Below are 27,984 nucleotides of genomic sequence, written 5' to 3' on the forward strand. Positions count from 1 at the left end.
TCCCTCTTGAAACAAAGTCCTCCATTTTGCAGACATTTCCTTTTCACTTCTCTTAAAATAAAAGACTTTTTATCACAGTCTAACATTGACTAGCAACATTTGTTTATTTTTAGGGTAAATCTCTTTTTGGTTTCACACTGATATTTCAGGTATGTAAATGAGTGAGTTAATTGTTTAAAACTTTTCTGTGATTTGGGAAAAGGTTTCCCTCCCTAAAATCTGTGTCAGCAGAGAATATAGGCACGTAATTTAAATGATTAAAGGACCTCTGATGGCTCTGTGTGCTGGAAGAGGTACACTGTCAGCTGTAAAATTCTCTGTCTTCATGATACCCATCTCCCATTTGAGCCTGGGAACAAACAAGCTCAGTGAAAATCAGTTTGCTGAGGCTCAGGCTTAGAGCTGAACTGGGAGCAGGATACTGTGCCATGAATGTGCTGCTCAGGAGCTGAAATACTGAGCAGGGAATCAGGATCTGAGAGACCTGACCTAGTATCACTTCATGGGGAGAGGGAGGCACAGGACTCTGTGAATTTGTTGTCATTACCATTTTGGCACTTAGTGGAGCAGAGAGGGAGGGACACTCGTGCCCAGGGAGCAGCTGGGATGGAGGGTGACACTCCACTGCTCTTGGCTGGGGGGCAGAGTCACCCTTTCAGCTGTGTTGATTTGGAAGTGTTGGCCTGTTCTGCAGTGTCCTCACAGCAGGGATGGATGACATTGTCCCACTGCACAGGAGGAACTGCAGCATGCTTAGAACTGGCTTTGGGGTCATTCACTGACACTGAGCTCAAACATGAGGCAATTACTCTTCAGAGTACAATATACTTTCACTTCTAAGAGTATAATCAAACAAGCTGCCATTTTTTCATGTAACTCAAAGCTAGTCTTTGCAAGAATAAACTATATTCTTTTAGTCTATCACATGTTTCAAGTATAAAAGTATCTTACAGAATGGTATATATTTTTTATTTAAAAGAGCATTATAAATACATTGTTAAGTGGAAGGCTGTGATGGAAAGAAACTTTTTTCCTGAAGTCAAAATACGGTTTTGATTTAGTGATTGCCCTGGAACTTACATCTAACAAGCTGCAAACCATTCTATCTTTTTTGTTGTACTGAATGATAGGGAAACATTTACAGTAATTAGTACATAGGAATAAAAAAATACCACACCAAAACTTTTACACAGTGTCACAAGTTTGTGTGCTAATGTAACTTAACCTATAGTTTAAAACAGAACCAAACCACACCATGATAATCAATATAAGCTCTGCAATAATATAAGCCAGCAATGTGGAAACTATTAAAGTACTTTAAAAAAAAGTAAGAATGTACATATTCAGTCTTTTGCCCCATGTTGTTTCCTCTGCACTCCTCCTGCAACTCAAGGAGGTGAACTTGTCTGCAGATCTACATCAGTCTGTGGAGTAACAACAAAACAGGTACTGCCTTTACAGGCCTTGCAGATGTGTGTGTTTTCCTGAAAGAGTAGCAAGTTCACAATCAAAACAGGGACTGTATTTACCTGAGAATAAATAAATGTGATGAGTTAACAGCATATTTTGCTGTTGTTTATGATCCTGATACATCTGTACACAGCCACAGTGGCTGTTTAGTACATTCAGTATCTGGTGATACACTGAAAGTGAGTACATTTACAAGAACGGCTGTTACGAGACAACTTGTCTTCATAGTGGATCTTTTAGGAGAGATTCAGTGTCAACAGTTGTTTAGGAGAGTAAAGCAGAGCTGCCATTCATTTCAAAAGCACTGTATTGTAAAGTTGGATCTATTTGGCAGATGCAGAATAGAGTTCTGAAGAAATGTGTTATTTTTGGTGTGTAGATGATGGCTATTGCTTAGTCTTTAGTGAATGTCAACAGGCTTATTTCAGAGTGTTTGGATATTTTACGCTGCTTCCTTTTCTGGGCTCGCTTCCACTTCTACCTCCTCGAATTCCTCCACATCTGCAGTGGCATCCTGGTACTGCTGGTATTCAGACACAAGGTCATTGGTGTTACCTTCTGCTTCAGAAAACTCCATCTCATCCATACCTTCCCCAGTGTACCAATGGAGAAATGCTTTTCTTCTGAACATGGCCGAGAACTGCTCGGAGACGCGGATGAAGAGCTCCTGGATGGCCGTGTTGTTGCCAATGAAGGTCGCTGCCATCTTCAGACCCCGTGGGGGGATGTCACACACGGCCACCTTGACATTATTGGGGATCCACTCCACAAAGTAGGAGCTGTTCTTGGTCTGGACAGAGAGCAACTGCTCGTCCACTTCCCTGGTGGACATCCTGCCCCTGAAGATGCAGGCCACGGTCAGGTAGCGCCCGCGGCGAGGGTCGCAGGCTGCCATCATGTTCCGTGCATCAAACATCTGCTGGGTGAGCTCTGGCACCGTGAGGGCTCTGTACATCTGGCTGCCCCGAGCTGTCAGCGGGGCAAAGCCTGGCATGAAGAAGTGCAGGCGAGGGAAGGGCACCATGTTAACAGCCAGCTTGCGCAGGTCTGCGTTCAGCTGCCCAGGGAAGCGGAGCGAGGTGGTGACGCCGCTCATCGTTAGGGACACCAAGTGGTTGAGGTCACCATAGGTGGGATTGGTGAGCTTTAAAGTTCTAAAGCATATGTCATACAGAGCTTCATTGTCAATGCAGAAGGTCTCATCTGTATTCTCTATCAGCTGGTGGATGGAGAGGATGGCGTTGTACGGCTCCACGACCGTGTCGGACACTTTGGGTGAAGGCACAACACTGAAGGTGTTCATAATCCTGTCGGGATATTCCTCCCTGATTTTGTTGATGAGGAGCGTGCCCATACCTGAGCCTGTACCACCACCAAGAGAATGGATGAGCTGGAACCCCTGAAGGCAGTCACAGCTCTCACACTCGTTCCTGACCACATCCATGACATTCTCAATCAGTTCAGCACCTTCTGTGTAATGGCCCTTGGCCCAGTTGTTTCCAGCACCTGAATTACCTGAAAAGAGAATTACAGAAAGAACAACCATAAAGTTAACGAGAGAATTTTTAAAGGCTGCAGTGAAAGATGTTCAAAGCCTGTTTTGGGCCAGTTGACTCAGTTTGCTGGCAGCAGGGAGTACATACCATGGATAAAGTTGTCAGGTCGGAAGAGGGGACCGATTTTGCTGGACCGTACACTGTCCATCGTTCCAGGCTCCAGGTCCACCAGGATGGAACGGGGCACATATTTATGGGCTGGAAAAACAAAATGAATGCCAATGATTGCTGTTAGAGGGCAAAGAGGCAGCCTTACAATCTACCCTGAAAAGTCCAATCCAGCTATAGTGGTTTAGGGTTTTTGTGGGGTTTTTAATTACAGCTTGCTCTGCCAACACCTGACAGTGCTGAGCACTCACAGAAAGCCTCATTGAAGTACACGTTGATCCGTTCAAGCTGCAGTGGTGAATCTCCACGGTAGTTTCCAGCGATGTCAATCCCATGTTCATCACCAATCACCTCCCAGAACTGGAAAAGGAAAGAGGTACAGCACACTTAATAAAGATTTATTTATTTTCAGCACAAGCTCTGCTGCTGTCATGCTGCTCTCATGCCTGCTGGCAATTGTGCCTGAAGCAGGGGATGTTTTGCCATTTATTTATTAGATAAGAGCAGGGATCCTCCTTCCCCCCTCCCGAAATGAGTTCAAGGAGAAAGTTTAGTGGACTATATACACTGCTTAGCTATCACCCATGCACTAATGGGTGGAGGCCCTCCATTTTTTCCTTTATAGTAAAAGAAAATAGCATCAACTAGACTAAAGAACACAGGTACTGGTTGGTATGAGATCAGCAAAAATAGTCATGGAAGGGGTGGGTTAAGGAGGGTTTCTTTGAGTCCTGTCATGCATGAGTGGGACTGTGGCACGGCAGAGCTGCACAGGCAAATTTGTACATGAGCAAGGCTTTCCACGAACAGCTGCTGGTCCTGAATGTCCTATCTTGACACTCATATGTTTTGTGCTGGGGCTCTTATCTAGAGAGCAGCCACAGCAGTGCTCGTGTAGGCAGACCCACCCTCTGTAATGACCAGGCTATTTTAATATTAAAGGGTCAGCATCCAGTCTTAGTTTGAGTGTGCAAATACATAATTTCCAACATGTGCATAGTGTGTGTGTGCTTTTCTACAGGTCTTACTAGACATAAGCAGTTTGCAGGTCAAAGCCAACAGAAAAAACCCTTTTCCCCCTCTCACACTCGCTGCTTTCAAACTCTGACTCTAACATGACAATTCCCTGGCCATGCACAGCTTCATGTTCCATTAAAAGGAATCGGGGTGAGATTTGTGGGAGCAAGAAATGAAAGAACACAATGCAGCGATCCTTCAGCTATCCTGTGTCCTGAACAACCTAGTCCCAAATTAACCCAGATAGTTTTTTTGACAACTTCCTTAGCAATAATAATAAAAGAGATAGATACCATATGGCAGAAAGCCATGGTGGTTTATTCTCTCCTAGCACAGAAAGTCAGAAATAGTGACCTTTCTCTAAGTAACAGCATGAGAATATTTGAACTACACAAAAATACTCCTGGAGACATGACTACCCTTGCAGGAGGCTAGTTGGGCACTTTGTGTCACTGAGAAAAACCTAACTGGTCACTAACAGCACAGGTCATCAGGTTGGTTAATACAATTCCACATGATCTTTAAGGACCCTTCCAACCTAAACCATCCTATGATAATCAATATAATGTGGCCGTTGCTGCTGCATGGCTGAGCTAAAGCACTGGCATCACAACTTTGCAGCCCTGGAATTACTGGCTCTGCCACTTGTCCCAGTCCTTTGCAGACTACATGAGTTGCCCTGGGAATATGAGTCCTGGAAGGAATGCTCTGGAGCTCCTACAATCACTGTGCCATAATCATTGCAGATGAACATTAAGCTTTGCATGAGGAGCAAGCCCATCTTTGCCTTTCACACCAACATACTCATATTCCCTGCTAACATGCCACTGAGTTCACAAGGCCCCCCCAGCAGCCCCCAGGACTGGGACTGATGTTTGATGGTGTTTGCCCCACTACCACTGATGTACTGCCAAGGAGCAATGGTGAAAGGAGACCTTACCTTGGCCCCGATTTGGTTCCCGCACTGCCCGATCTGAAGGTGCACAATTTCACGCATTTTGTGGAGCTCTGACCTGCTGGTGGCCACAACCTCTCGCAGGTTCTCCAGCTGCAGTCCCCAGCAAGCCCTCTTTGCTGCTCTATCAGCTACACCCAGGCCAGCCCATCCCAAGGGGCCTTTTTATACCAGAGGGACTGTCACTCAGCCAGCAAGGGGAGTAGCCAACTCCACAGGCTGCTCAGCATTTCACAAGGAGGCAAAGTACCTATTTACTGCCTGGCTACAGGGTACAAGAGCACAGGTGCTTTCCTGAGTGCCTTGCACCCCCTCACAAGTCATTCCAGATCTGTGTGGAGCAGTGTGGTGCATGAATATATGTGCATATTCTATCTCTGTTTCATCATTTTATTTTATACACAATATACACACAAATATATGTGCATATATAGAGATTACAGCCAAAAATGAGTGATCCTAATTTATTAGGCACATGTGCTTCTGCCAAATAATTTAAATTTTAGCATCCTATGAGTCATACAGGATAACACCCATATCAAAAACAGTAACAACTTATGAGCAGTAGCTTCCTACAACCACAACATTCAGCACATAGCCAGACAAAATTCAGTTCACCAATAAGCATCATCCTAGTGTCTGGCTGCATGATGGAGGGGGACAGGGTCAGGACCAAATAATATTTTGTAACATATGAGTAAATATAATATTGCACTCTCAGTTAGAAGTATCCCCCAATTTCAGCCAAAATCTGAATTAACTTGTGACTAACTTGCACAGATGCTTTTGCTCTGTCTCTTCATTTCCTGCCATTAAGAAATACAGCATTTCTAATATTTCTTATTTTCTTATATCTGAGTTGTACTTCAGAACTTGCCAGGAAAGTGTTAGAGGTGAAAACCCAGTTTGTCTGAAGTGAAGAATGTTCACTGTGTGAAATGTTTCACTGTGTTAAAGGAAACAATGCGAGGGGGAGCAAAACACAACCCAGTCATGTTGCCTGCTGATAACCAGGACCAATATCACTGAGCAGCAGAAACCCAGAGTGGACTGTCTTCTGGAACTTAGAGCAGTTTCATTACATGTCAAATGACTGTCACTGCTTTGCAAGTGTTCCTTTTAAGGATGGGGAGAGGAACTGTAATTAGGAAAGCACTTCAAATTATTTTATATAAAATGATGACAGTGAAAGGACTTACTGAAAGTTATTACTTCACCACTCCATGGTTTGATAGAGATAAGGAATCTCTGAGCTTCCGTATTGTTCCAAAAGAAAAATCAGCTTATTCCAGGCTTCCCCCCACCCTTGATGACTTCCAGTTCTCCCACCAGCCAATGAACAACTGCTCTTAAAACAGAGCTTAGCACCAAAAGTGCATTGCAAAAGAGGAGCAAGCAAACATTTCTCATCCTCTGCTAATTGAGATGTCCTCAGTAGGGAGCAACAAAAGCAGGACTCAATTTTGTTTCCTTGAAACACAATTTTTTTACCATTTTCCAGAAGATAAATATTCTCTAAGCCATTTAGTTTACTCGCCAAGACAACCAAACAGTTCCATTCCATGGCCACATTGTCAACACATCCCACTATGGCACTGGGTATCTTCTACACTTCCCTAAGAAAATTCTCAAAGCATTATTTGGACATTTACTTTGAGAGCAAATCTCATTCATGCCCATATTTGTTGTCTCCAATGATCTTTAGCTAAAAGAAGTTGTGCAGTTCTGAGCTGTATATTCAATTGCTGCATTCTGGATGGGAGCTGCATTGCCACCATGTCAGAGAGCTGCTGACACTAAATAAATACTACTTAAAATATTCATCTTCAGTAGTTACAGCTTATGAAGAGGCTGAAGATGCTAAATCACTGTCCAGAAAATTTGGGAAAATCATTTCAGCAATAAATACACTCACTGAGCACATCTCACAAGGAAAGGGAAAAAAGGGAAGTGAAAGAAATATGCAATCACTTAATATGGGGTTTTGTCATGCAAAAAATAGCTCCTGAAATCATGTCCTTCCTCTGAAGCACTTCCACATAGTCCTAAAAATTATGGCACATGGCATCAAGTACCTGAGCTGGCTTGTGAAGCAGAAGTGGGTTTGGGGCTCATCTGCCTCTCCTCCCCAGGTACTTTTCTACACCCTCCAAGCCTGGCTTTGCCCAGACCTGGGCTGTGAGGAGGGTGTTTCTGTGCAGACCTTGCTGCAGGCCTGTCCCTGCTCAGCCCTGGGGAACCCCAAGCCTGTTAACTGCCCGTGTCCTTCCCAGGCACAGCCACCACATGTGCTGCTGCAGATTAGCGGGGCCGCGTCACCGGGGCCGGAGGGGACACGGCGCACGGGCTGGCTCTGGGCACTTTTGGCACTGTGTTGATTAGGAGCAGCTGGCACTGGGCACAGCTGGAGCAGCCTGGCCCACAGTGTCTATTATCAGGCTGCCCACTGCTTCCATTGCCTTCAGAGCAGGCCCCAGATACCACAGCTTGGCCATGGCCATCAGCTGAGAGCACAAACAAACCAGGGGTTTGTGGTTACTGGGCTTTTTTGTTGTTACTTCTTCTTTCTTTTTTAATGGTACCCACTAGGCCTGTGCAGCGAGGCATCCTGGGATAATTTGCTTTTAAAATATGGTTTGCTTGGGAGGACCTGGCTTTTCTGAGTAGCGAAGAAAATCATTGAGAAGAAAGCTTATTCAATTTGAGATAAGCCTGGCTACAGGCCACCAGATAATTTTAAAGAGATCTGGCTACCAGATGAGCTGACGCAAGTCTCAACTCACCTGGACTGGCTGCATCAACCTTAGGCAAAACCCACTGCATTCAACAGGCAATACAAACCACATTTTCATTTCAGTTACTTATAAAAACTCTTTAATGATTGCCTTGCTCTGGCAGTTGGTCCAAGGAAATAAGGCAGGACTGCCCAGTGTGAGTTACCATCAGTGTAATGAGCCTTGTGATTAAACAAACAGGTTTTGGTGCAACCAGAGTGGATGACTGAGCAGTTCATTCCCTTCCCCACACTGCAGATCTACGGGCTGGCAAAAACTGGGGGCTTCAGCATGTGCATTCACCTGCTGGGCCCCACTGCCACAACCACAGTTACTGCTGAGTTTGGATCATTTGGTGAGCTGCCAAACAGATGGGCTGCCCAGCAGTCAGGCCCTGTTCTTGCTCTGCTGCTCCTGCATTGGTCCTCTGTGCCTCAGTATCTCTATTCATAGTGTGGAGATAATAAACTTCAGGTCCTTTACAGAAAGTGCTGAGAGCTATGGAAGAGAAGCTGAGGGGAAAACTGTATATGGTTTACTAAACCTGTTTACCAAACATGAAAGTCCAGCTAATGTATGGAAAAGAGACTGGTAATCCACTCACAGGCATTGGAATCTTCTGCAGAGAATTAGAAAACTGCTTTTACTATTGACAGAATCTTGTAAGACATAACAAAGACTCTTCAGGTGTCCTGAGCCCTAAAGAATAGCCTGAAAATGGACACTGATCGGTGTTCCTTTGTAAATTATAGCATTAAAGGGCTTGAGGAGTTCAGAACTCAGGGCTAAATAAAAACCACAGCCAAACCAAGGAAGCCCAACCTGCTTTCTGCAGTGTCCCAGTCACGGGGCACAGTCTGGCACAATGCTGAGGTGTCAGGCCAAAGGTAAAGAAACCCGTGAGCCTGTCCCAGGCACGAGTCCTCTCCTCACAACCGCTGTGACCAAACTGCTTCACTTTGGAGTGTGTGAGCTGAGACTTCGGGTTTGCTCCTCAAGCCCCCACAGCGCAATCAAACACTCTTGGGAGGGCTCAGGGAGGCTGCTCTGGGCATCCCGGGGCGCAGCTCCTCCCTGGCACAGGGTGATGTTCACAGGCCGAGAGCCCTGAGGATGCTCCGTGTCCCCAGGGCCCCGAGGATGCTCCGTGTCCCCGGAGCCCCGACGATGCTCCATGTCCCACAGGTGAGCGCGCCCGGCCCCGCCCCGGCCCCGCCCTCCTCTCCGGCTCCTCCCTAATTCCCGGTGCCAGCGCCCGGCCCAGGAAGCTGCCGCTGTCCCAGCATGGCCTCGCCGGTGCAGCCGCTGCTGCCCGTGCTGCTACTGCTCTGCGGGGGCTGCCTGTGCCCGCCCGCCCGCGCCGGGCTCTACGTCAGGGAGGGGCAGCACTGCTACAAGCCGGCCCCGCGCAGGGCTGCGGGGCTCAGGTGAGCCTCGGTCCCCCGGGGCTGGGGATTCCCCCCATTCCCCTTGGAGTTGCCCCCATCTTCTCCCTGGGACTGGGGATGCCCCCCGGGGCTGGGGATGCCCTCCGTTCCCCCGGGGCTGCCCCTCGTGTCCCACCCACCCCGGGACTGCCCCTCGTGTCCCCCCTCCCAGGGACTGCCCCTCGTGTCCCCCCTCCCAGGGACTGCCCCTCGTGTCCCCCATCCCAGGGACTGCCCCTCGTGTCCCCCCTCCCAGGGACTGCCCCTCGTGCCCCCCCTCCCAGGGACTGCCCCTCGTGTTCCCTCTCCCAGGGGCTGCCCCTCGTGTTCCCTCTCCCAGGGGCTGCCTCTCGTTCCCCCCGCGGGGCTGTGGCTGCCGCAGCGCACGGACCCGCAGCATCCCCGGATCGGGGTGTCCCCGGTGCCTCCGGAAGGGTCCCCAGGGCCGGTCTGTCCCCTCAGGGGTTTGCGGGGGGGTGGAGGGGACACGCGGGGACAGTGCCGGTCAGTCACGAGACGCTGGGGCAGGGCCGGTCACGCGCCGCCCGCGGCCTCGTTGCGAAACTGGGCGGAATCCGGGTTTTTCTTTAAAAAACCAACACGAGTCCCCCTCGCCGCCCCCCGGCAGGACGTACCCGCGGCCGCACGAGTACCTGGACGTGTCGGCGCTGCCCCGCAGCTGGGACTGGAGGAACGTGAACGGCGTGAACTACGCGAGCACCACTCGGAACCAGCACATCCCGCAGTACTGCGGGTCCTGCTGGGCTCACGGCAGCACCAGCGCCCTGGCAGGTACGCGGGGCCCGGCTCTGCATCCCCGGGAATCGGCGGGTTTCGGGAGGCAAAAGAGGTTTGTGGTCGGGTTCCAGACAGCTGGTGTAAGGACGAGGTGCTAAATCTCTGCGGGGACTAACAGAGGCCGAGGTGACTGTGAACACACCAGGAACAGTGGGAATTCCCAGGCGGGAGGCAAGGTTTGGCTTCAATAGAGAATGGCATTGGAGTGAAGTTGTCCTGCCCTCTCCAAATCATAGGATCAGTTGGGTTGGAAGAGACCTCCGAGATCTTCAAGTCCAACCCTTAATCCAACCCCACTTTGATTGCTAGATCATGGCACTCAGTGCCACGTCCAGTCTCACCTTTAAAACCTCCAGGGTCGGAGAATCCACGACCTCCCTGGGTAGACCATTCCAATGGTGTGAGGGGGAGCACTGGCATGGTTATAAACCTGCTTGCAGAAGGAACGTGTTCACAGCTCCTGCAGGGAGAACTGCAGGTTCTGCCCTCTCCTCCACAGCAGCAGCACATGCACAAGCAGTTCTTGTGTCTCCTTCCTTTTTCTGGTACCTCAGCCTGAGCTGCAGCTGCAGCACAAGAGGCAGCTCCAGCTGTGCCTGGGAATGAGGAAACGAAAGAAGTTGCCTCCTGTGGGGAGGGATATTTGCCCCAGGGGCCCTGTGACTCAAACGAGCTGTCACGGTGCTCAGACAGTCTGGTTCCATCAGCAATCTTCATACCAGCCTCTGACTTAGGAAAAGGGAAGTGGTGGTTTGCTAGAGACAACTCATGATTTGCATGCACAACTTACATGCAAATAAATTGCTGTTTGCTCAAGGAGGCTGTAAGAAAGTGAACTGTGAAGGAGAAATAGAGGAGATTGTGCAGAAATGAAAGACAACACTGGTGTGAGCAGAGAGCAGGAATCATGACAGGTACATTTTTAAGCAGTACAAGAATTCAGACAAGAATTCTGCCAGGATGCAGAGAAGTATTAGGACAGGTAAAATACAACAACTTGTTAATTATATAACTTTGGTTAAAACTTAATTTGATATGTGGGTATACCAATGTGTAATTTTAAAAATCAAGATTTTTTTTCTTAGTTGTTATGAGTAGTTGAAGCATTCATTTCTTTTTTGTTGGTTTTTTTTGGTTGCACTAAGACTATACTGGGATAACAGCTCCCAGTTCTGTCAATTTTGAATGTTGTTAGTTCTAATAGGATTAAAAGTACTACAGTGGCATAGTTCAGACTGTTAATGCAGGGTGAGAAGCAGTTTATAAATACTCATCAGGAAGCTTTTCTGCCCAGTAAGCTGATTTCTGGCAAAATCAGGCAGCAGCGTGGCAATGCCTGTCTGAGATGGCAGCACAGCAGTGAGATGTTGGTGTAACAGCAAGGAGACAACTCTGAAAGCTTTTCTTTGCTTTCAGGAGGTCTGTCAGAGCCAGTGGGCTCATGACTCTGCATGGGCTTATGCATAAATCTCAACTCTGTAAGAGATGCTGGGGAGAGCTGGTTTTATGATGTGTATTTGAGAACTCTTTGCTGTCAAAGCCAGGAAACAGAGCTGCAAGTTTTCAGAAGCTTGAAGTGAAAAGAGGTTAGGGCCTTTCAAGGCTTTAGACAGATCTTACTCATCTGCATATTTTTGCTGAGTTTTTAATGGAAAAAACCCTTCTAATGGAAACCCCGGGTAAGAACTCAGCCTCTGGTTTGAAGTGCTGACAGTGGAGGCTTTTGCAACCACAAGTGCCTTTGTCTGCAAACAGCCACAAGTTCAATGGAAAGGAGAGAGTTTTACACTGTTTGCAAAGTGTAGCCACCCGCATATCCCACTAAGAATCCTCAATTTCTGCTCCTTGCAGATCGAATCAACATCAAGAGGAAAGGTGCCTGGCCCTCTGCCTACCTGTCTGTGCAGAATGTCATCGACTGTGCCGACGCCGGGTCCTGCGAGGGCGGGGACCACGCCGGGGTCTGGGCGTACGCCCACGACCACGGCATTCCCGACGAGACCTGCAACAACTACCAAGCTAAGGACCAAAGTAGGATACCTCTGCTTTGCTGTAGGACCCCTTTCCAGCTTTAGCAGATCTTAGTATATTTAAAAAAGAGTTTTATTGGGTTTTCAGTGTGCTGGTTCCTGCTGTTCGAGTGCCAGAACAGGTTTTCCTTACAGGCCTGGGTGTGTCTGTCCTCACTCCAGACAGACAGTGTAGCATTAAACCATGCCCAGGCAAGTTTGGACAGCTAAATTGTTTTAATTTAATATCTTAAATCTGTGACACACAATCTCTGATGTACTGAAATATTTACAAGTGTCATGTCAAGCTAAACAAGGAGAAATTTAACCTTTGTCTGGTCATGTCTGACTGGAATGGTTTCTTTATGGAGAAACGTGTCCTCATCAAAGCACTTATGCCTGTGGAATGAAAAATAGTAACTAATCATAGCAGGGACTTTACATGTGGTTTCCAGAAAGGTATTTAGCTCACCACAGAGAATATGTATTAATAATTACTCTTTATGTTATTAATATCTGTTTCACAGGTTAGAAAAACCTTAAGTGTCCTCTAATTAATTCACTTGAAGAAAAGCACTCTCCTGCAGTGACAATCTCCTTTCTTTTACAGAGTGTAAGAAGTTCAACCAGTGTGGGACTTGTGTCACTTTTGGAGAATGCCACGTGATCAAGAACTACACTCTCTGGAAAGTTGCTGACTATGGGTCTGTCAGTGGGCGAGAAAAAATGATGGCAGAAATCTACACTAATGGGCCAATTAGGTAAAAAAGAAGATTGTTATCTACTGGTGATCCTGGGGTTAAGACTCTTGAAACTCAGTCCAGTGAGTGCAGTGTGTTTTCCACTGTAGCCTATGTGAGCAGCTCTGTACCACTGTGCAGACTTTGTACATAAATTGAGCTTGGAATTCAAAATGCAAGAAAACCGACTGTGTTTTTTCAGCCAGGCCCCTGCCCTGATCCTCTTGTAGAAAACCTGCTTTCTCTGCTTTATTGCAGCTGTGGGATAATGGCTACTGAGAAGCTGGATGCCTACACAGGGGGCCTGTACACAGAGTACAACCCCTCTCCCATGGTCAATCACATCGTGTCCGTGGCCGGCTGGGGCGTGGAAAACGGAACGGAGTATTGGATTGTGCGGAACTCGTGGGGTGAGCCCTGGGTAAGGAAACACAACAACCACCTTTGGGGGGTGACTGGAGGGGGGCTGGGGCTTTCCACCTGTGGGGCAGAAGCTGCAGAGCTGCCCTGTGGATACTAAAACTGTTTGAATTAGACTAACATTTTAAAAATGAAACCTAACTAAGCTGGAGACAAGGATATTCAGCCAAAGCTACTTGATGGCAACTCATTCCCAAATTCTGCCCTTCTGTGCAGCTCTTGTGGGCAAATGTAAGTTACGGTTCATTGTAGGCAAAAATGAAGGCACACACCTGGAATGGATGAGCGGGATGTAAATTCTCCAAAGCAGGTTGCCCTGTGAACTCAGTGTTGTGCTTCATTTTGAGTGAATTGCTACATTCACTCATAAATAATTTGATGTTTGGAAGACAGAACAAACTCAACATGCATTTTCTATAGTTGTTTTCTAATCTACAATGCAAATTAAATCTTTTACAGGGTGAAAGAGGGTGGCTGAGAATTGTGACCAGTGCCTACAAAGGTGGGAAAGGAGCAGACTACAATCTTGCCATTGAAGAGGACTGTACATATGGAGATCCTATACTTCCTTGATTCCACACTGTACATCTTTGTTTAGGAACTGTTTTGTTTGGAAGCTCCCAGCACCTTTTTGTCTAGGGCTCTTTCAAGCACCTTTTTGTCTAAGGCTAAGTTCAACCACCACCAGGTAGTTCTGCAAAATTAGCCCAGATAGCATCACACAAGGTCTTCAAAAAGTATAGAGCTGCCTTGAGATAATTGTTTACAACTTAATTTACTTATGAAAGAGTTGTCTGTCTTGCTGCACAGTATTTGAATCATACTGACCTAATCACAGAACCTGTACATGTAACTATCTTGGTTTTTTTAAAATACAAATCATGTATTGAAAAAGAACAATTATACTCAACATTTTGGTCTAGGGCTTATTTTAAATTGTGACAGAACTGAGATGATGTAAAAAACAAAGCTAATCTTGACATGATGATAAATTAAAAAACTAAATCCCCTGTTTCCTTGGCCTCCTGGTGAAAGAGTGTTGTTGGAAATCTCATATAATGCAGTTTCTTTTATCCATCAAAATGATATAATAGGAATTACTTTGATCAAAAAATGGTCTAAACATTTCTTACTTAATTAGTCCTGTCTTTGCTCAAATTTCTTGCTTTAATATGTGATTGACTGCCATTTTTCTCCTAGAGGCAAAGGTTAAATTGCCATAACTCAGAACTCCTCACTAATTTGAAGAAATTAGGCAACTTCTCTTCCTTAGTAACTGACTCAGTTTTAAGTGACAAATCAGTGCCACAGCAAATGTTACTAACTGGCATTGTTAATTGCATTTAATAAAACAATTTTTTCTCAGAATTGACCGGATATTTATTAAAAAAACATATTAATACATGTGTTTGGTTGTCTCTCACTGCTGTACTTCACCAGCTGTCTCAGATACCCAAAGCTTACCCAGGATGCTGCTGCTGTTACTGGACCCTTATGAAAGGCCTCATTGACAACAGTCTATACAGCAACAGAGTTCAAATCTAAACCACTGTCTGCTGTCTCAAGAATTACCCTGGTAGCCCAGAATTCCATACAGGAATCAATGACAGAGAAGAACAAAGCAATTTCCTTTTTTAAATTTACATCCTGTCAGTGTCTTGTAGAAAGTACATTCTTTGGTAAAGCAAAATGTGCTTGTCTATACCCCTCACTGTTAAACAAACAGTAATTTGCCTGGACAAAGAGAAATCCAGCCCAGTGATCTTAAAGAAAATGAGAGATATCTCTGGAAAAGAAAAAAACACCTTTATTTAAAGGTAATTCATATTCTTGGGTGTATCTCCACTGCTTGGCATCAACCAGGACAGCAGAGACAAGTATAAAAACAAAGCCACAAGAAGCAGGAATGGAACTTGTGCACACATTGGTATTTTTGGACAGCAGTGGAATTCTGCCATGGTAATGAAACTTACCAGTAACAGCTGATGCATCTATTTAACAAAAAATAGATTCTGAAAGGTAACACAGAAAGTCATCTCTTAATACAAAACTACCCTTGATTATCACAACTCCACTTGTGTTGCACCAAACAGGTTTTTTCATAGCAGATATTTATAATTCTAACATAATGCAAAGGGGAGAAAGAGGGAGTGGGGCTTCTCTGCAGCGTAGAGCTTATCACACAAATGCCTTTTCTCACAGCTTGCAATATCAAAGCCTAGAGCATTCAAGATTTATTCAGAATATTGCAGATATTTATGTATCTGCAAAGTGTTTATAGTAAGAATAACCAACCCTTTCTTCAGGTCTTATATATTACAAAAAGAAACAGGGACAAATTCTGTAAGTAACAAAAACAACCTTCTTTTAAACAAATCTGTTTCTCTCTTGCTGTCCCCTTCAGAATATTCAGATTTATACTGATTTGTGGAACAACAAAGTCCTTCACTATCATTCCATTTGCCAAATTACACTAACAGTTCTGTGATACAAAATACAAACAGTTCTCTGATAGGAACTTCAAGGTCACCATGCAAGTCAACCAAATGCTCTTCAGCCTCTTTCCTCCTCATTTTAGAGTTGCTTTGTTGGTTTTGTTGCTGGGTTTTCTCCTGCTGCATTGCCCAGTTTTACTGGTGAAGAGCGTGGCAAGTAGTGATCATCTCCTCTGCAGGCTTGATATTTTCCACTGCTTAGTTCATCATAATAAAGTTAGATTTGCAATGAGCTTAAAAGGAAAAAAAAAGGAGACAGTGTTAAGTACATTTTTCTGATTTATCTGTTTATATGTGGATTTCTGCATTTATGTAGCTAACTAGGATTTGGGGATCTGGAAGATGTTTTAGGATGACAGATTACTTCCCTTCTTCTCCTTTCCTTACTGCAATGCTAGATCTCAAATGCATTATGTATCTCCAAGTTCCTCACTGCTATCCCCAGATTCATCATTACAGGGACGTTTCTAAATATAGGCTGCTAAAAGGGAGATCATCTGTGAAAGTATCTGGAAGGCATTCCTATTTTTAGCAATCCTCCTAAACCTTCTTTGCAAGTTGTTACAAATGGAAACAGGTGTGCAAGGAATAAATGTGACTTACCTATGAACTCAGTCACAGGATCGTGTTCACCTTCTGTTTTTATAGTACCTGCAATACTTTCATTCTCCAGGATTGGCAGAAAAAGCTGTACAAAGTCTGAGGTATATGGAGGAGCAATCACATCAAGGACCTGAAACAACAAAGATTATTCTTCTCCTTACAGGGCTAGTAGGGACAGTATTTAATTCACATACTAGTCTTGAAAGCATACAAGTAGTTGCACTTAGGATTTCTTGTTCTTCATACAACTAATGAATGTATTCTTGTGGTACTCTCTCCAGTACCTTATTAATTCCAGAAGTCAGGAGTTCATAGGACTGAGTCACGTCCTGGTGAACACTGACACACTACACACAGTGCTCGGAAACTGACCTGAGAACTTGAAATATTTCTGAATCCAAGGCAAGCTGATTTAACATCCAAACACATATTCACAACAGATGTTAATCTCTAGGTGTGTAGCCCCAGTGTTTGCTGCTGACCTCTGTAACGAAGTATCTGATGAGCGAGATGTCCGTATCCAGCTTCTCCAGGCATTTGCGGATGTAGCTGACGACAGGCAGGACGTACCCTCGGCTGAGCAGGTGCACCATCCTGTCCAAGAGAGTCTTCTTCAGTTCCAGCTGGGGGGGGAGGGAGGGAAGAATCAACAGATCAGACCTCTCTCTCAGAAGTGAGCAATTTTTATTGATTCAATATCTGATACATTTTAACCATGACCACAGCACTAAATTAAGCTCTTAAAAACAGCCATGAGAGCAAAAAACCATTAACTTGAGTAAGTGTAACTAATATGAAGGAATAAATACTGAATCCTTCGACTCACCTGCTCCATCACATCCAGCTGTGAATGTTCTGTTTCAAAGAGCTTGACAAGAAGTTGTAGAACTTGGGGATGAAGCAGCTGATGGCATGTACTGATCTGCAAGCAAGGCAGCAAAGTTAGATGCTCTGAACTGCAATTTAAAAACCAGTGCAGCAATCTTTACTAGACAACTTTACATTGATGTTCTCTGCCAAATGGAAATTAATTTAGAAAACTATTCCACCATTTCTTTCTTTGATGCCCAAGTTTTCCTGGAGTAAATAACGCTGAGCTGACAAAACCAAATAATTAACTCTGAATAGATTAATCTCTGTATTTACTGACTTACTACAAATGACAGGCATTCAGTGGACTGGTAGTTACAAGCATCAAAACTGTTCCTGCTCTCCAGCAAAGCTTTATATACACTCACCTCATCCAGGAGTGCCAGGTGAACTGGAGTGTGATCAGTCTGCAGCTGGAAGTATCGTGGTTCTGACACTGTCCAATCCACCCACTTTAACACACCCATAGCCACCACTGGGAACCTAGAGAGACAGAGATCACCTTAGCACAGGAGCACAAAAACTAAAGGAAAGTTTTATGAGGACAATAAAGTAACCTATCAGAGGACAATAAAGTAACCTATCACCTTTTTCCAGTGGCACAGAAAAGCACGTTCTGCAATGCAAGGATGACAAGCTGTGTGTGAGGCAGGACTTATGTCCCCATGAGAGATTCCAGAAAGTCAGATTGGCAATTTTCAAAGCTGCTTTCAGACCACATCTTCATGTATTCTACAGCGAGGATGCCCTCACAGAACAGCCCACAAAGGCATCTTCCTTTAGCAGCACTGCCTCTCCTAAATACTATTTTTCTTGGCACCAGCCTCTCTGCTCACCTGATGCACTGATAAAGAGTGCTCAGTTCTGCAACCAGCTCTGATGCTCCCTTGTTCTCATTGCAACACAGATTGTGAACAGTTTCAATGGCTTTTGAAGTCGACTTGAGTTCGTCCTTGTTTATGCTGACTCTTTTGTTCTGAAAAATCATTGCAAAGTTTGAATGCAGGAGCTGTGAATATATTTTTATAGTAGTATTTGATCATCAGGTTCTATGCTCTTTAGTCATGTCAGCTGAAGCCAGAAACACTTCATAATAAAATAAGTAACTTCATGACCTTACGCTTTCTTCATCACAGTCAGGCTGCTCAAGGTAAAATACTACTATTTACAGAACTGAATATTACCTTTTTCCACATCTCTACAACACTGGCTGCATATGCCAGTATGTGAATAAACTTGTGTTTGTGGTCCTGGTTGATCTTAGCACCTGGCTTAAACAAGGACTGCATGAAGAGGTCGAGAAAGGCAGGTACTCGAATCTGTGAAGAAAATGAATGGTCTGTCAGAGCCCCAGAATTATGAGAGGTGACTAAAAATACAGGGTTTGCATCTGATATAACTCACATGGAAAGAGAGAACACTCACTTCCCCCTGAGAGTAGGTTAGACAGTTTTCTGAAGAGACCCAAACTTTTGACAGGAAAAAAAAGGAAGAAAAAAAAGGAAACAGTTACAGACTGTATTGCTAAAGTATCTAAATGCCACCATATTTGTTAGCAGAACCCATGTTGGAATGAGGCAGTGAGAAATATGGAATGTGCCATTTAGGCCTGCTTGTAAGAAACTGCAGAAGTGAGCAGGTTTTTGGTTAAAAGAGTTAAATCCTTGCCATCTTTATCTCCTATTGCAAATTTCTTTAATTTAGCTAAATGTAAAAAGACAACTTGGAATAATTAAAAACCCCAACAAAAATACCAAGAAGCTACTGCAGAACAGAATACAAGCAGTAGTTTCCTATTCAGACATTACTTACAATTACAGAGGGGTGAGTGAGTGCTAATTTCAGTTTTGTGTCCACACAACACTCAGCACAACAAGACACCACATTTCTGAGTGCTGCTGTAGTAGAAGTAACTTTCAGAGGTTACATACAGATAACTACTAACCAGTTCTACTGGAGGTGGGTCCATGCTTGTAAACATTTTGAACAGGACAGTGATATCTGCTGGATTCAGAGCCCCTTTGGACAGCATTGCTCCAAGAGCCTGGCACGCTCGGGGATAGGAGGCTGCAGTACCCAGTGCTAAAGTGATCTGACTGGCATCGTGGCCTCTGGATGAAGAGAAAACACACACAGTGACAATTATTGTCTTAATTCAGGCATTTTAGTTTGAGTCTCACTTTGGAATGTAACACTTTAGGGCTGAACCCCTTATTCTGGGTAATTACAAAAATAGGCCTGTATTTCCCTTGTTTGTTTTTAAAATGTTCACAGAATAATAAAAACATGTAATATACAGAAACTTCAACTCTTCGCTCTTCCAATTTCAAGCCCCCCCGGTACAGGACACTGAACTTTTCTGCTCTTCTACAAATGAAAGCCTGTTACAATAGCATGGCCAGCAGGCCCAGGGCAGTGACCCTTCCCCTGGACTCTGCATTGGGGAGGCAACACCTTGAGTGTTGTGTTCAGTTCTGGGCCACTCAGTTCAGAAAAGAGATTGAGGGGCTGGAGCGGGGTCAGAGAAGAGCAACGAGGCTGGAGAAGGGACTGGAGCACAAGCCCTATGGGGAGAGGCTGAGGGAGCTGGGGGTGTTTAGCCTGGAGAAGAGGAGGCTCAGAGGTGACCTCAGCACTGTCTGGAACTGCCTGAAGGGAAGTTCTGGCCAGGTGGGGGTTGGTCTCTTCTCCCAGGCACTCAGCAATAGGACAAGGGGGCACAATGGGCTCAAGCTCTGCCAGGGGAAATTGAAGTTGGAGAGCAGAAAAAAATTCTTTCCAGAGAGAGTAATCAGGCATTGGAATGGGCTGCCCAGAGAGGGGGTGGATTCCCCATACCTGGAGGTTTTTAAACTGAGATTGGCCGTGGCACTGAGTGCCATGATCTGGTAAATGGACTGGAGTTGGACCAAGGGTTGGACTTGATGGTCTCGGAGGTCTTTTCCAACCCAACCCATTCTATGATTCTATACTAGATCTGTGTGTTGCAGCTAAGAATCCTTTTGCCAGTAAAAGGTAATTAAGACTGAGAAAAAGGGAGCAATTTGGAGATTCTGGAGACTGATGTGTCACTGATACTGTGACTCCCACTTACTTCTCGTGGGCGTATCTCTGCACCTCCTGCGCGATCCGCCGGACTGCCGACCCTCCCTGCTCCTCCTGGGCCAGGATGGACATCATGGACTGGGCAAAGAGGTAAGTGTGTTCTCCATGGCACACCATCTTCTGTGAAAGCACACAGCACAAAGCTTACCAGGCAGCAAGGAACCTCCCAGTGTGCTCCCGTGGTTACAGTGCCATGAGAGCAAAGGGAAATAACAAATGGCAAAAAAACCCAACACACAAACAACAAGGAACAAAACCAAAAACTCAACAGCCAAAAAGGAAGTACTGAGAGGAGAAGAAGGCACTGACACCATGCAAGGAGAAATGGCTAATGAAGAACTTCATTTCTTAAATGCCAAAAGTGAGAGGGAAATGGATTCTACTTGTAGTTGGTATTTCTCTGCAGTGTTTAAACAGTAAGAGAGGTAGGAAGCCACTCAACAATCATGAGGCTATTTCACAACACAGAACAGATGCTGGGTTGGGTCAGATGGCAGCTTTCACACTAATGTGGAGGATAACATCATTATTTTAATTTGCTAAGGAACTGATCTTGACAACTCACAATAAATGTGAAAGAGAACATTTCCACCTTCACCTTTTTACAACCCATTTACTAAATATAAGAAGTGTCATTTAAGCAACCCAAGGAATTCTTGGTCACAGAATGACCAAAAAGCTTAAATTTCTGGGATTTAACTCAGATATAACTTCTCTTCATAAGACTTTGTAAGGCTTGGCAAGACACCAAGACTGTCTACAATCCCACAATGATCTGTATCTACTAACCAGAGAGGGAAACACCTTTTTCCCCACAAAAAAAACCCAGATCAAACCAAAACCTTACAGCAAACTCAGGGAGGTTTTTCTCAAGGTTTTCTTCTCCTCCATCCAAAATCGTTGCCAGAGACGTACGTAGCACTCTGGAAAATACTTCTAGTTGCTGACATGCTGTTGAAACACTGGTTATTTCCCCTTGATATCCAGCATCAGATATAAGCTACAAAAACATCACAGAAAACTTGTTATTTATATTTCAAATACCTTCACAAGTCTAGAAGTGCACACAGAATGTAAGATTCACCTCTGCATACACTTATTGGAATTACATTCATAGTATAGTCTACAGAAAAGCAAACCAATAAAGATGTAGCAAAAATAAAAAAGCCACAGTAATTTAAAATATTTCAGAGCACAGCAAGATACAATATTTTCTGTCACAGAAACATGCAAAACTGACTGAAATGTTCCACTGCACTAGAATCCCAGAATTTTCAAATATAGATCAAAGGGGGGAAAAAACCCAAACAAACCAACCAAAAACATTCCACAATTCCTCCCACCAATGTGTACTTGCACTAATAAGTTGTGTTAGCAGGAATACATAAAAGATACAAGCAAGAACACAGCTAATATTTGATGCCAGAACAATTAGCCCCCTGTGGATATTCTCATTTATTAGACTTCAGTGCAGTACCTTCACAGTAAAATTAAGCATTAAACAGTCTGGATGGGCTTCTGCCAGTTTGTAAAAGAGATCTCTCCACGTTGTATGTGCTATCATTTGCTCAAGCCAGGCTGGAGTCTGAAAAGATTAGAGCAACAGAGAGAAAATTAACAACATTTAGTTGTCAGGATAATTAAAAGTTAAGGCTTTTACCTCTCAGGAGTCCTGTGAGTTGTTCTACAGAACGTTATTACAAAGGACACATTCCAAGTTCCCAAATTCTCTAAACCTCTGAGGACTCCAATGAGACAGAGCTGGCTTTCTGAAACCAGTTGTTTGTTAACCAAAGAGCTTGAAGATACAAATTTCTTTCCCCCACCATCTACCACTGCATCAGCTGAAGGTGTGTAGGGACACGCCCTGGTGTAGAGACAGCAACATGGACTCCATGCACACCTCTCCTTCCTCAGTGAAGATGGAATCTGCTTTCCGAGGGTCAAAATGCTTGATAAGTAAACTCTTTAAATGGTTTTCTACAGTCTCCTGAACTTGCATTGGCTCCACACCTGTACAGAAGGAACAGAAAGCTTGGCAGATGCAATCCAACTGAATATAGCAGCAACATCTTACATTTTCCAGTAAGAACAGAAACTACTCCAAAATTTATCCACACAGAGGAGATCAGTTCTGCTATCGAGCCATACTGATACAGATTTCCAGACTCTCCACCTTTTTTCCTAAAAGCAGACTGTGTGGGATCACAGGCAGGCCCCTTTCTCTGCTCTCCTCATCAGACACACAAACAGCAATGCCTGCCATCCCACAGGACTGTGACCAAAATGCAGGTGTGTCAACCACGAAAGGGATCACAAACCCACCTTACTACAGACTAAAGTTCATCTTTTTATATACTGGCTATCAGCACCTTTGATAGTATTCTACTAAACAACACACAAATAGCAACAAGTAGTTCTACATTGCTGAAGTCAGAGAATAACAATTCTGGTAGTTTGTAAACAGAAGTTTGCACTGGCTAAAGGACAAAGGTACCACAAGATAATGCTGGACATGCCTTGCAAGAGGGTTGATACATAATTCTTGTCTCAGACAGAGAATACAGGCTCTCTGTAAGAGAACCTTCAATGTAATTCTGTTACAAAATATCAAACACTTCTAACACTATCTATGTAATAGCACCCTTGCCCTTTGTGTGAAAACAAAAAGAAACTATTGCTCATGCAGTTGTTTCTTTATAACAGTCTGCTGACATTTCAAAAGGTTCATCAACAGATTACTTCATTATCCTCCAAGCAGAATAAACATATAATTATAAAGGATTTAGCCACATACAGGATGACAATTTTATAACAATCCATTTCCTGTACGTGGTCAAATTTGCCATTGATTCAGGTATTTCTGCCAGAACAAAGGCTACAGACACAAACTATAGGGTATCCCTTATTGTACCTGTTTGAATGAGCCACTCTGCCAGCAAATTCACAGTCTGTGCCACTGCAGTGTAGTTTTCAGAGAGGAGCTGGATTACATTCTCTGGAGAACCTCCTGCTTGGAAATACCTGATGGAAGGATTACAAAAGAACTATTAAAAGTCATACCAAACCCCCAAAACAATCAAACTCTAAATAAAGGGAACACAATAGCACCACTGGTGCATTTTCACACACACTTCCATACAATGTGGCACCACCACACCTCTAACACTCATAACCTCAGGTTGCACTCACCTCTTCAATGTGTTAAATATGGATGGCTCCATTATATAGTCAGGGGTTGAGAATTTCTTCAGGCACTCTTGCTGGACTTCAGCATCATCTTCTCCCTCCCCATCCTCATCATCTTGCTGTTCACAAGCACAGAGCAGTCAGACCCTCTTGTCTTCCCCCAACTCACTCCCTCTGTACTATCTGGGACACTTTTGCCCACAGACACACACCCCCCTCGGTTCCTCTGCTCCCCTCACAAACAGCTACTTAATGGACAACCACAGAGTCATACAGGTTGGGACAGACCTCTGAGACCCCCGAGCCCACCCTGTGCCCCAGCCCAGAGCTCTGAGAGCCGCGTCCCGTCCTTCCTTGGGCACCTCCGGGGGTGGGGACTCCAAATCTCCCTGGGCAGCCCCTTCCAGTGAAAAAACTCCTGATGTCCAACCTAAACCTTCCCCGGACTGTGTCCTGCTGCTGGGGGCAGAGCGGACCCCCAGTTGGCTGCACCCCGCTGTCGAGTGGGCTGCACACAGCGACAAGGCCCCCAGGGCGCAGTTTTCGCGCTGGTTCCTCCCGCTGCGGCCGCTGCCGGCCCAGCCCACCCCGCCCGGGCCGGGCCCAATGCCGGACCCCGCGCTGCCCTCACCGCGCTGCCGTCCCCATCGCCGCCCCACTCGGCCGCGCTGCCCTCCAGGTACTCCGCGTCCTCCATGGCCCCTCCTGCGGCTCCTCCCGCTGCTCCTCCTACCGCTCCCGGAACGGGCGGGGCCGCGCGGAATGGCGGAGGGGCGGGGCTGGCTGGGACAGCGTGTGGGGATAGGGGGACACCGTGAGGGCAGGGGGGACACTCAGGGCTGAGGGGACACCGTGAGGGCAGGGGGGACACTCGGGGCTGAGGGGACACCGTGAGGGCAGGGGGGACACTCAGGGCTGGGGGGACACCGTGAGGGCAGGGGGGACACTCAGGGCTGGGGGGACACTCGGGGCTGGGGGGACACCGTGAGGTCAGGGGGGACACCGTGAGGGCAGGGAGACACACCCTGAGGGGATGAGGACACACCCTGAGGGGATGAGGACACACCCTGAGGGCAGGAGGGGACACTCTGAGGGCAGAGAAGACACTCAGGGCTGGGGGGACACCGTAAGGGCAGAGGGGACACCGTGTGGATAGGGGGGACACTGTGAGGGCAGAGGGGACACTCTGTGAGGGCAGGAGGGACACACTGTGAGGATGGAGGAGATACCCTGAGGGCAGGGACATGGCACAGGCAGGGACATGGCACAGGCAGAGCAGGGGGGAATCCAGCAGGGAAAAGGAGGCAGTGGAAATTCCACATCAAACTGCTCGGCAAGCCAACATCCTACAAAGACTCCCAGTGCAGCAGCAAGTGGATGGGAATTGCAAGGGAAGAGGGAAAAATGGGATGTGCTGTTCCATGGGATGTGTCCTCCATGGGATGTGCTCTCCAAGGGATGTGTCCTCCCATGAGATGTGTTCTCCACGGGATGTGCAGCTCCATGGGATATGTTCTCCATGGGTTGTGTCCTCTATGAGATGTGTTCTCCATGGGATGTGTTCTCTATGGGATGTGCGGCTCCATGGGATGTGCAGTTCCATGGGATGTGTTCTCCATGGATTGTGCTCTCCATGGGATGTGTTCTCCCTGGGATGTGTCCTCTATGGGTTGTGTCCTCCATGGGATGTGCAGCTTCATGGGATGTGCAGTTCCATGGGATGTGCTCTCCATGGGATGTGCTCTCCTGGCAGCAGCTGGCTGGATAACAGCAGTTCCCTCCCTTGCACTTCCTGAAGTGTGAAAAGGATGATGAACAACAGCGAGTTGACAGAAAGAATTAAACTTATGATAGAAATGAAAAACTAACAAGTAGGGGGAAAAAAAAAGAAAAGATAACTTTGGAGAACGAAAGTGGTAAGATCTTTGGGACCAGATTTTAGTGATAAAGTTTGAGGCCCAGCATTGGTGTAGCTTTGATTATCCAAAACTTGCCAGAAAATAACATGAAATAAATATTTCTGCCTTTTCTCATCGCATACCAAATATTGGGGTGTTACTGACAGTCTAAGACAAAATCCTGATGTCTTTGATCTTAAAAAAAAATAAAAGTTAATAAACCAGGACTAGGAATGACAGACATGCAGAGGGCGTAATTCTGAAATGAAAACTGATCACAGAGTGTGGCCTCAGGCAGACAATGGGCATTACTGAGACCACGTGAGAGAAACAGAGTCCCTTTGTCTCTCTGCACATCCACTCCTGTTCTTCAGTTGTGTAAGAGCCAAACTGAGGCAGGGGAGGGTGAGGGCGTGTTCTGGGACCTGCAGGGCAGCCAAGAGCATTGCTGATTAATCATTTAAATGGCCCTTTATTCTCATTCAGTTTCTAACTGAAAACTTGTAAAAACAAATTGCATCTTCCTCCACGCAGACCATGGAATTGCTCTGTGAGAAAGGTCAAAAAACCTGTTCAGAAATGAGTTGTCACAGGATCTTCAGCAGCCAAGTCCTTGTCCAAGGGTGGTCGCTGTGCTGAGAGAGGATTCACTGCACATCCAGTTTCAGTGGAGAAAATGTGCAGCACAGAGTGAGTTGTGCTGTCCTGTGCTGCCCTACAGTGGTGAACCAGCCCTGCCTGAAACGCTGCTCCAGCATCTCTGGGAGCCCAGGATAATGCTCTCAGTGCTCTGCCAGCAGAAAGGACAGAGACTTTTCCAGAATAAAAGACATGGATTGAAGCAGGGGCACGACAGACACATTCCTGAAGGGAAGTTCTGGCCAGGTGGGAGTTGGTCTCTTCTCCCAGGCACTCAGTAATAGGACAAGGGGGCACGATGGGCTCAAGCTCTGCCAGGGGAAATTGAAGTTGGAGATGAGAAAAAAATCCTTTGCAGAGAGAGTGCTCAGGCATTGGAATGGGCTGCCCAGAGAGGGGGTGGATTCCCCATCCCTGGAGGTTTTTAAAGTGAGCTTGGCCGTGGCACTGAGTGCCATGATCTGGTAAAGGGACTGGAGTTGGACCAAGGGTTGGACTTGATGGTCTCAGAGGTCTTTTCCAAACCAATCCATTCTATGATTCTGTGATTTCCTACCTGTGCCAAACACTGCAGGAAGGAAGATAGTGAGGGACATGTCAGTGCCTGTGGAATCACTGGCCATTTTTTATGAGGAACAAACTGGGAGTGAAGTGCCAGGCTGAGGCTGGAAGCCAATGGAAATATCCTTGAGAAAAAGTCATTGGCTTATCTCCATTTAGTTAGCAGGCAATTTCCATCCATAGACATGAGAAAATACCAGTGGACTCGGAACAGACAGTGGGATTAACCAGTCAGAACTCCCAAGAAAAATCTGAATTTAATCTATCCTAAACCTAGAAAGAAAAAGTATTTCCAGGGAGTCTCATAAGAAACATCTACACACCTCCTGGGCTTCATCAGCTTTTTTTGATTTGCGCAGTAATGATCCTGTAAGATGTGTAATTAGTGTAATTAGGGGTAGGACACTTCTCTGAGGGTGATCTCAGAGCAGCTGTTGTTGTGTTTCAGCAGAAAGTTCAGAGAACTTAAAATTGGAGAAAAAGCAAGGCCAGAACTTAACATTCCAATGAAACTGGATGGGAAACCCACAAAGCTGAGACTTTATGAGGCTTAGGAGGAGATTCCTGTTCCTTTCAGAAGGCCCAGCTAAATACAGTTTGTGTGACAGATGTTTTTCTACAGGTGGGAGCAGCCTCCTTCCTGTGACTGGTATTTGTGTGCATCTCCTGGGTGGGATCCTTGGATCTGTCTGAAGAATTTCACTGTGCCCAGAGCTTATGGCCTGAAACACACCTGAGCCTCAGTCAAGCATCTGCAGGTAAAATTTCTGTGCAGTGACAACAGCTGGACTTGTAGGACTTTGATGGTTATGCCACAAAACTTCCTGCATAGTTGAGTAGAAAATGGGAGGAGTCCACAGCACCAACTGCCTGTAAGAGACAGAGTGATGGTAGACATTATTGATACCAGTCATTTCACTGCCTGAATCTTAAAACTGGAAGGTTTTGGTCTTTATATATTTATATCTCTTTATTTTGATTGCAGTAACAGAAAAAGAGTTTTTTAATTTTTTTTTAATATAAAGAATGAACAATACTCAAAGCATTTACTTTCAACTTTCCTTGAGGAGAACACAAGTGATCTGTAACAGCCAGACATTTGCTGAATAGCCCTTTGCAGCACTGCAATATCCAAGCTTGCCCCACATCAGGTCAATAAACAAGAGGTAAAATCAGATCAAACCCAACCATTTCAAGGTATCACTTACACTGTGACAAAACATTAAATGTACCAGAACTTGAGTTTGCAAACTAAACTTTTACAACTTTGAATGGAAACATCATCATCTTGTCGGGTTTAACTGTGTCCCCCCCCACATGGATCAAGTTTTACAAAGTTGCAGTGAAATG

The 27,984-nt window shown here is 45.5% G+C and overlaps 3 protein-coding genes across 4 annotated transcripts; 1 reads left to right on the forward strand and 2 right to left on the reverse strand.

Moving 5' to 3' along the window:
* Positions 1 to 894: 894 nt before the first annotated feature.
* Positions 895 to 10,520, reverse strand: TUBB1 (tubulin beta 1 class VI). Of its 2 annotated transcripts, none has more exons than XM_071572919.1 (4): positions 10,447 to 10,520; positions 3,386 to 3,494; positions 3,114 to 3,224; positions 895 to 2,985 (listed from the first exon to the last, which is right to left on the reverse strand). In XM_071572919.1, exons 3-4 carry the CDS (start codon positions 3,172 to 3,174, stop codon positions 1,913 to 1,915), a joined length of 1,134 nt encoding a protein of 377 aa, XP_071429020.1. In that variant the 5' UTR covers positions 3,175 to 3,224; positions 3,386 to 3,494; positions 10,447 to 10,520; the 3' UTR covers positions 895 to 1,912. The 2 variants fall into 2 exon arrangements, with proteins under 2 accessions (XP_071429020.1, XP_071429019.1); XM_071572918.1 differs by lacking the exon at positions 10,447 to 10,520 and adding an exon at positions 5,092 to 5,233.
* CTSZ (cathepsin Z) lies at positions 9,134 to 14,642 on the forward strand. Its single transcript, XM_071572920.1, has 6 exons — positions 9,134 to 9,307; positions 9,936 to 10,099; positions 11,957 to 12,136; positions 12,725 to 12,875; positions 13,113 to 13,275; positions 13,734 to 14,642. The coding sequence occupies exons 1-6, from the start codon at positions 9,165 to 9,167 to the stop codon at positions 13,845 to 13,847; spliced, it is 915 nt and encodes a 304-aa protein (XP_071429021.1). The 5' UTR covers positions 9,134 to 9,164; the 3' UTR covers positions 13,848 to 14,642.
* Positions 14,643 to 15,059: 417 nt separating this feature from the next.
* Positions 15,060 to 24,270, reverse strand: NELFCD (negative elongation factor complex member C/D). The gene is made up of 15 exons (XM_071572917.1): positions 24,168 to 24,270; positions 23,540 to 23,655; positions 23,262 to 23,371; positions 22,251 to 22,360; positions 21,825 to 21,932; positions 21,195 to 21,347; positions 20,337 to 20,467; positions 19,188 to 19,353; positions 18,427 to 18,561; positions 18,079 to 18,218; positions 17,611 to 17,725; positions 17,199 to 17,294; positions 16,855 to 16,995; positions 16,373 to 16,502; positions 15,060 to 16,002 (listed from the first exon to the last, which is right to left on the reverse strand). Exons 1-15 carry the CDS (start codon positions 24,231 to 24,233, stop codon positions 15,968 to 15,970), a joined length of 1,752 nt encoding a protein of 583 aa, XP_071429018.1. The 5' UTR covers positions 24,234 to 24,270; the 3' UTR covers positions 15,060 to 15,967.
* Between the last annotated feature and the right edge of the window lie 3,714 nt (positions 24,271 to 27,984).

This window comes from Pithys albifrons, chromosome 18 (assembly GCF_047495875.1).
Source record: "Pithys albifrons albifrons isolate INPA30051 chromosome 18, PitAlb_v1, whole genome shotgun sequence".
Taxonomy (NCBI): Eukaryota; Metazoa; Chordata; class Aves; order Passeriformes; family Thamnophilidae; genus Pithys; species Pithys albifrons.

Coding starts and splice junctions, on each gene's coding strand:
- TUBB1 (XM_071572918.1), bottom strand. CDS start 5,148: ATGCGTGAAATTGTGCACCTTCAGATCGGGCAGTGCGGGAACCAAATC. Junction 3,495..5,091: donor GGAACCAAATCGGGGCCAAG/GTAAGGTCTCCT, acceptor TTCCTTTTCCAG/TTCTGGGAGGTGATTGGTGA. Junction 3,225..3,385: donor GTACTTCAATGAGGCTTTCT/GTGAGTGCTCAG, acceptor TTGTTTTTCCAG/CCCATAAATATGTGCCCCGT.
- CTSZ (XM_071572920.1), top strand. CDS start 9,165: ATGGCCTCGCCGGTGCAGCCGCTGCTGCCCGTGCTGCTACTGCTCTGC. Junction 9,308..9,935: donor CGCAGGGCTGCGGGGCTCAG/GTGAGCCTCGGT, acceptor GCCCCCCGGCAG/GACGTACCCGCGGCCGCACG. Junction 12,876..13,112: donor TACACTAATGGGCCAATTAG/GTAAAAAAGAAG, acceptor GCTTTATTGCAG/CTGTGGGATAATGGCTACTG.
- NELFCD (XM_071572917.1), bottom strand. CDS start 24,233: ATGGAGGACGCGGAGTACCTGGAGGGCAGCGCGGCCGAGTGGGGCGGC. Junction 22,361..23,261: donor AGAGTGGCTCATTCAAACAG/GTACAATAAGGG, acceptor CCTTCTGTACAG/GTGTGGAGCCAATGCAAGTT. Junction 19,354..20,336: donor CAGAGATACGCCCACGAGAA/GTAAGTGGGAGT, acceptor CTCTTCATCCAG/AGGCCACGATGCCAGTCAGA.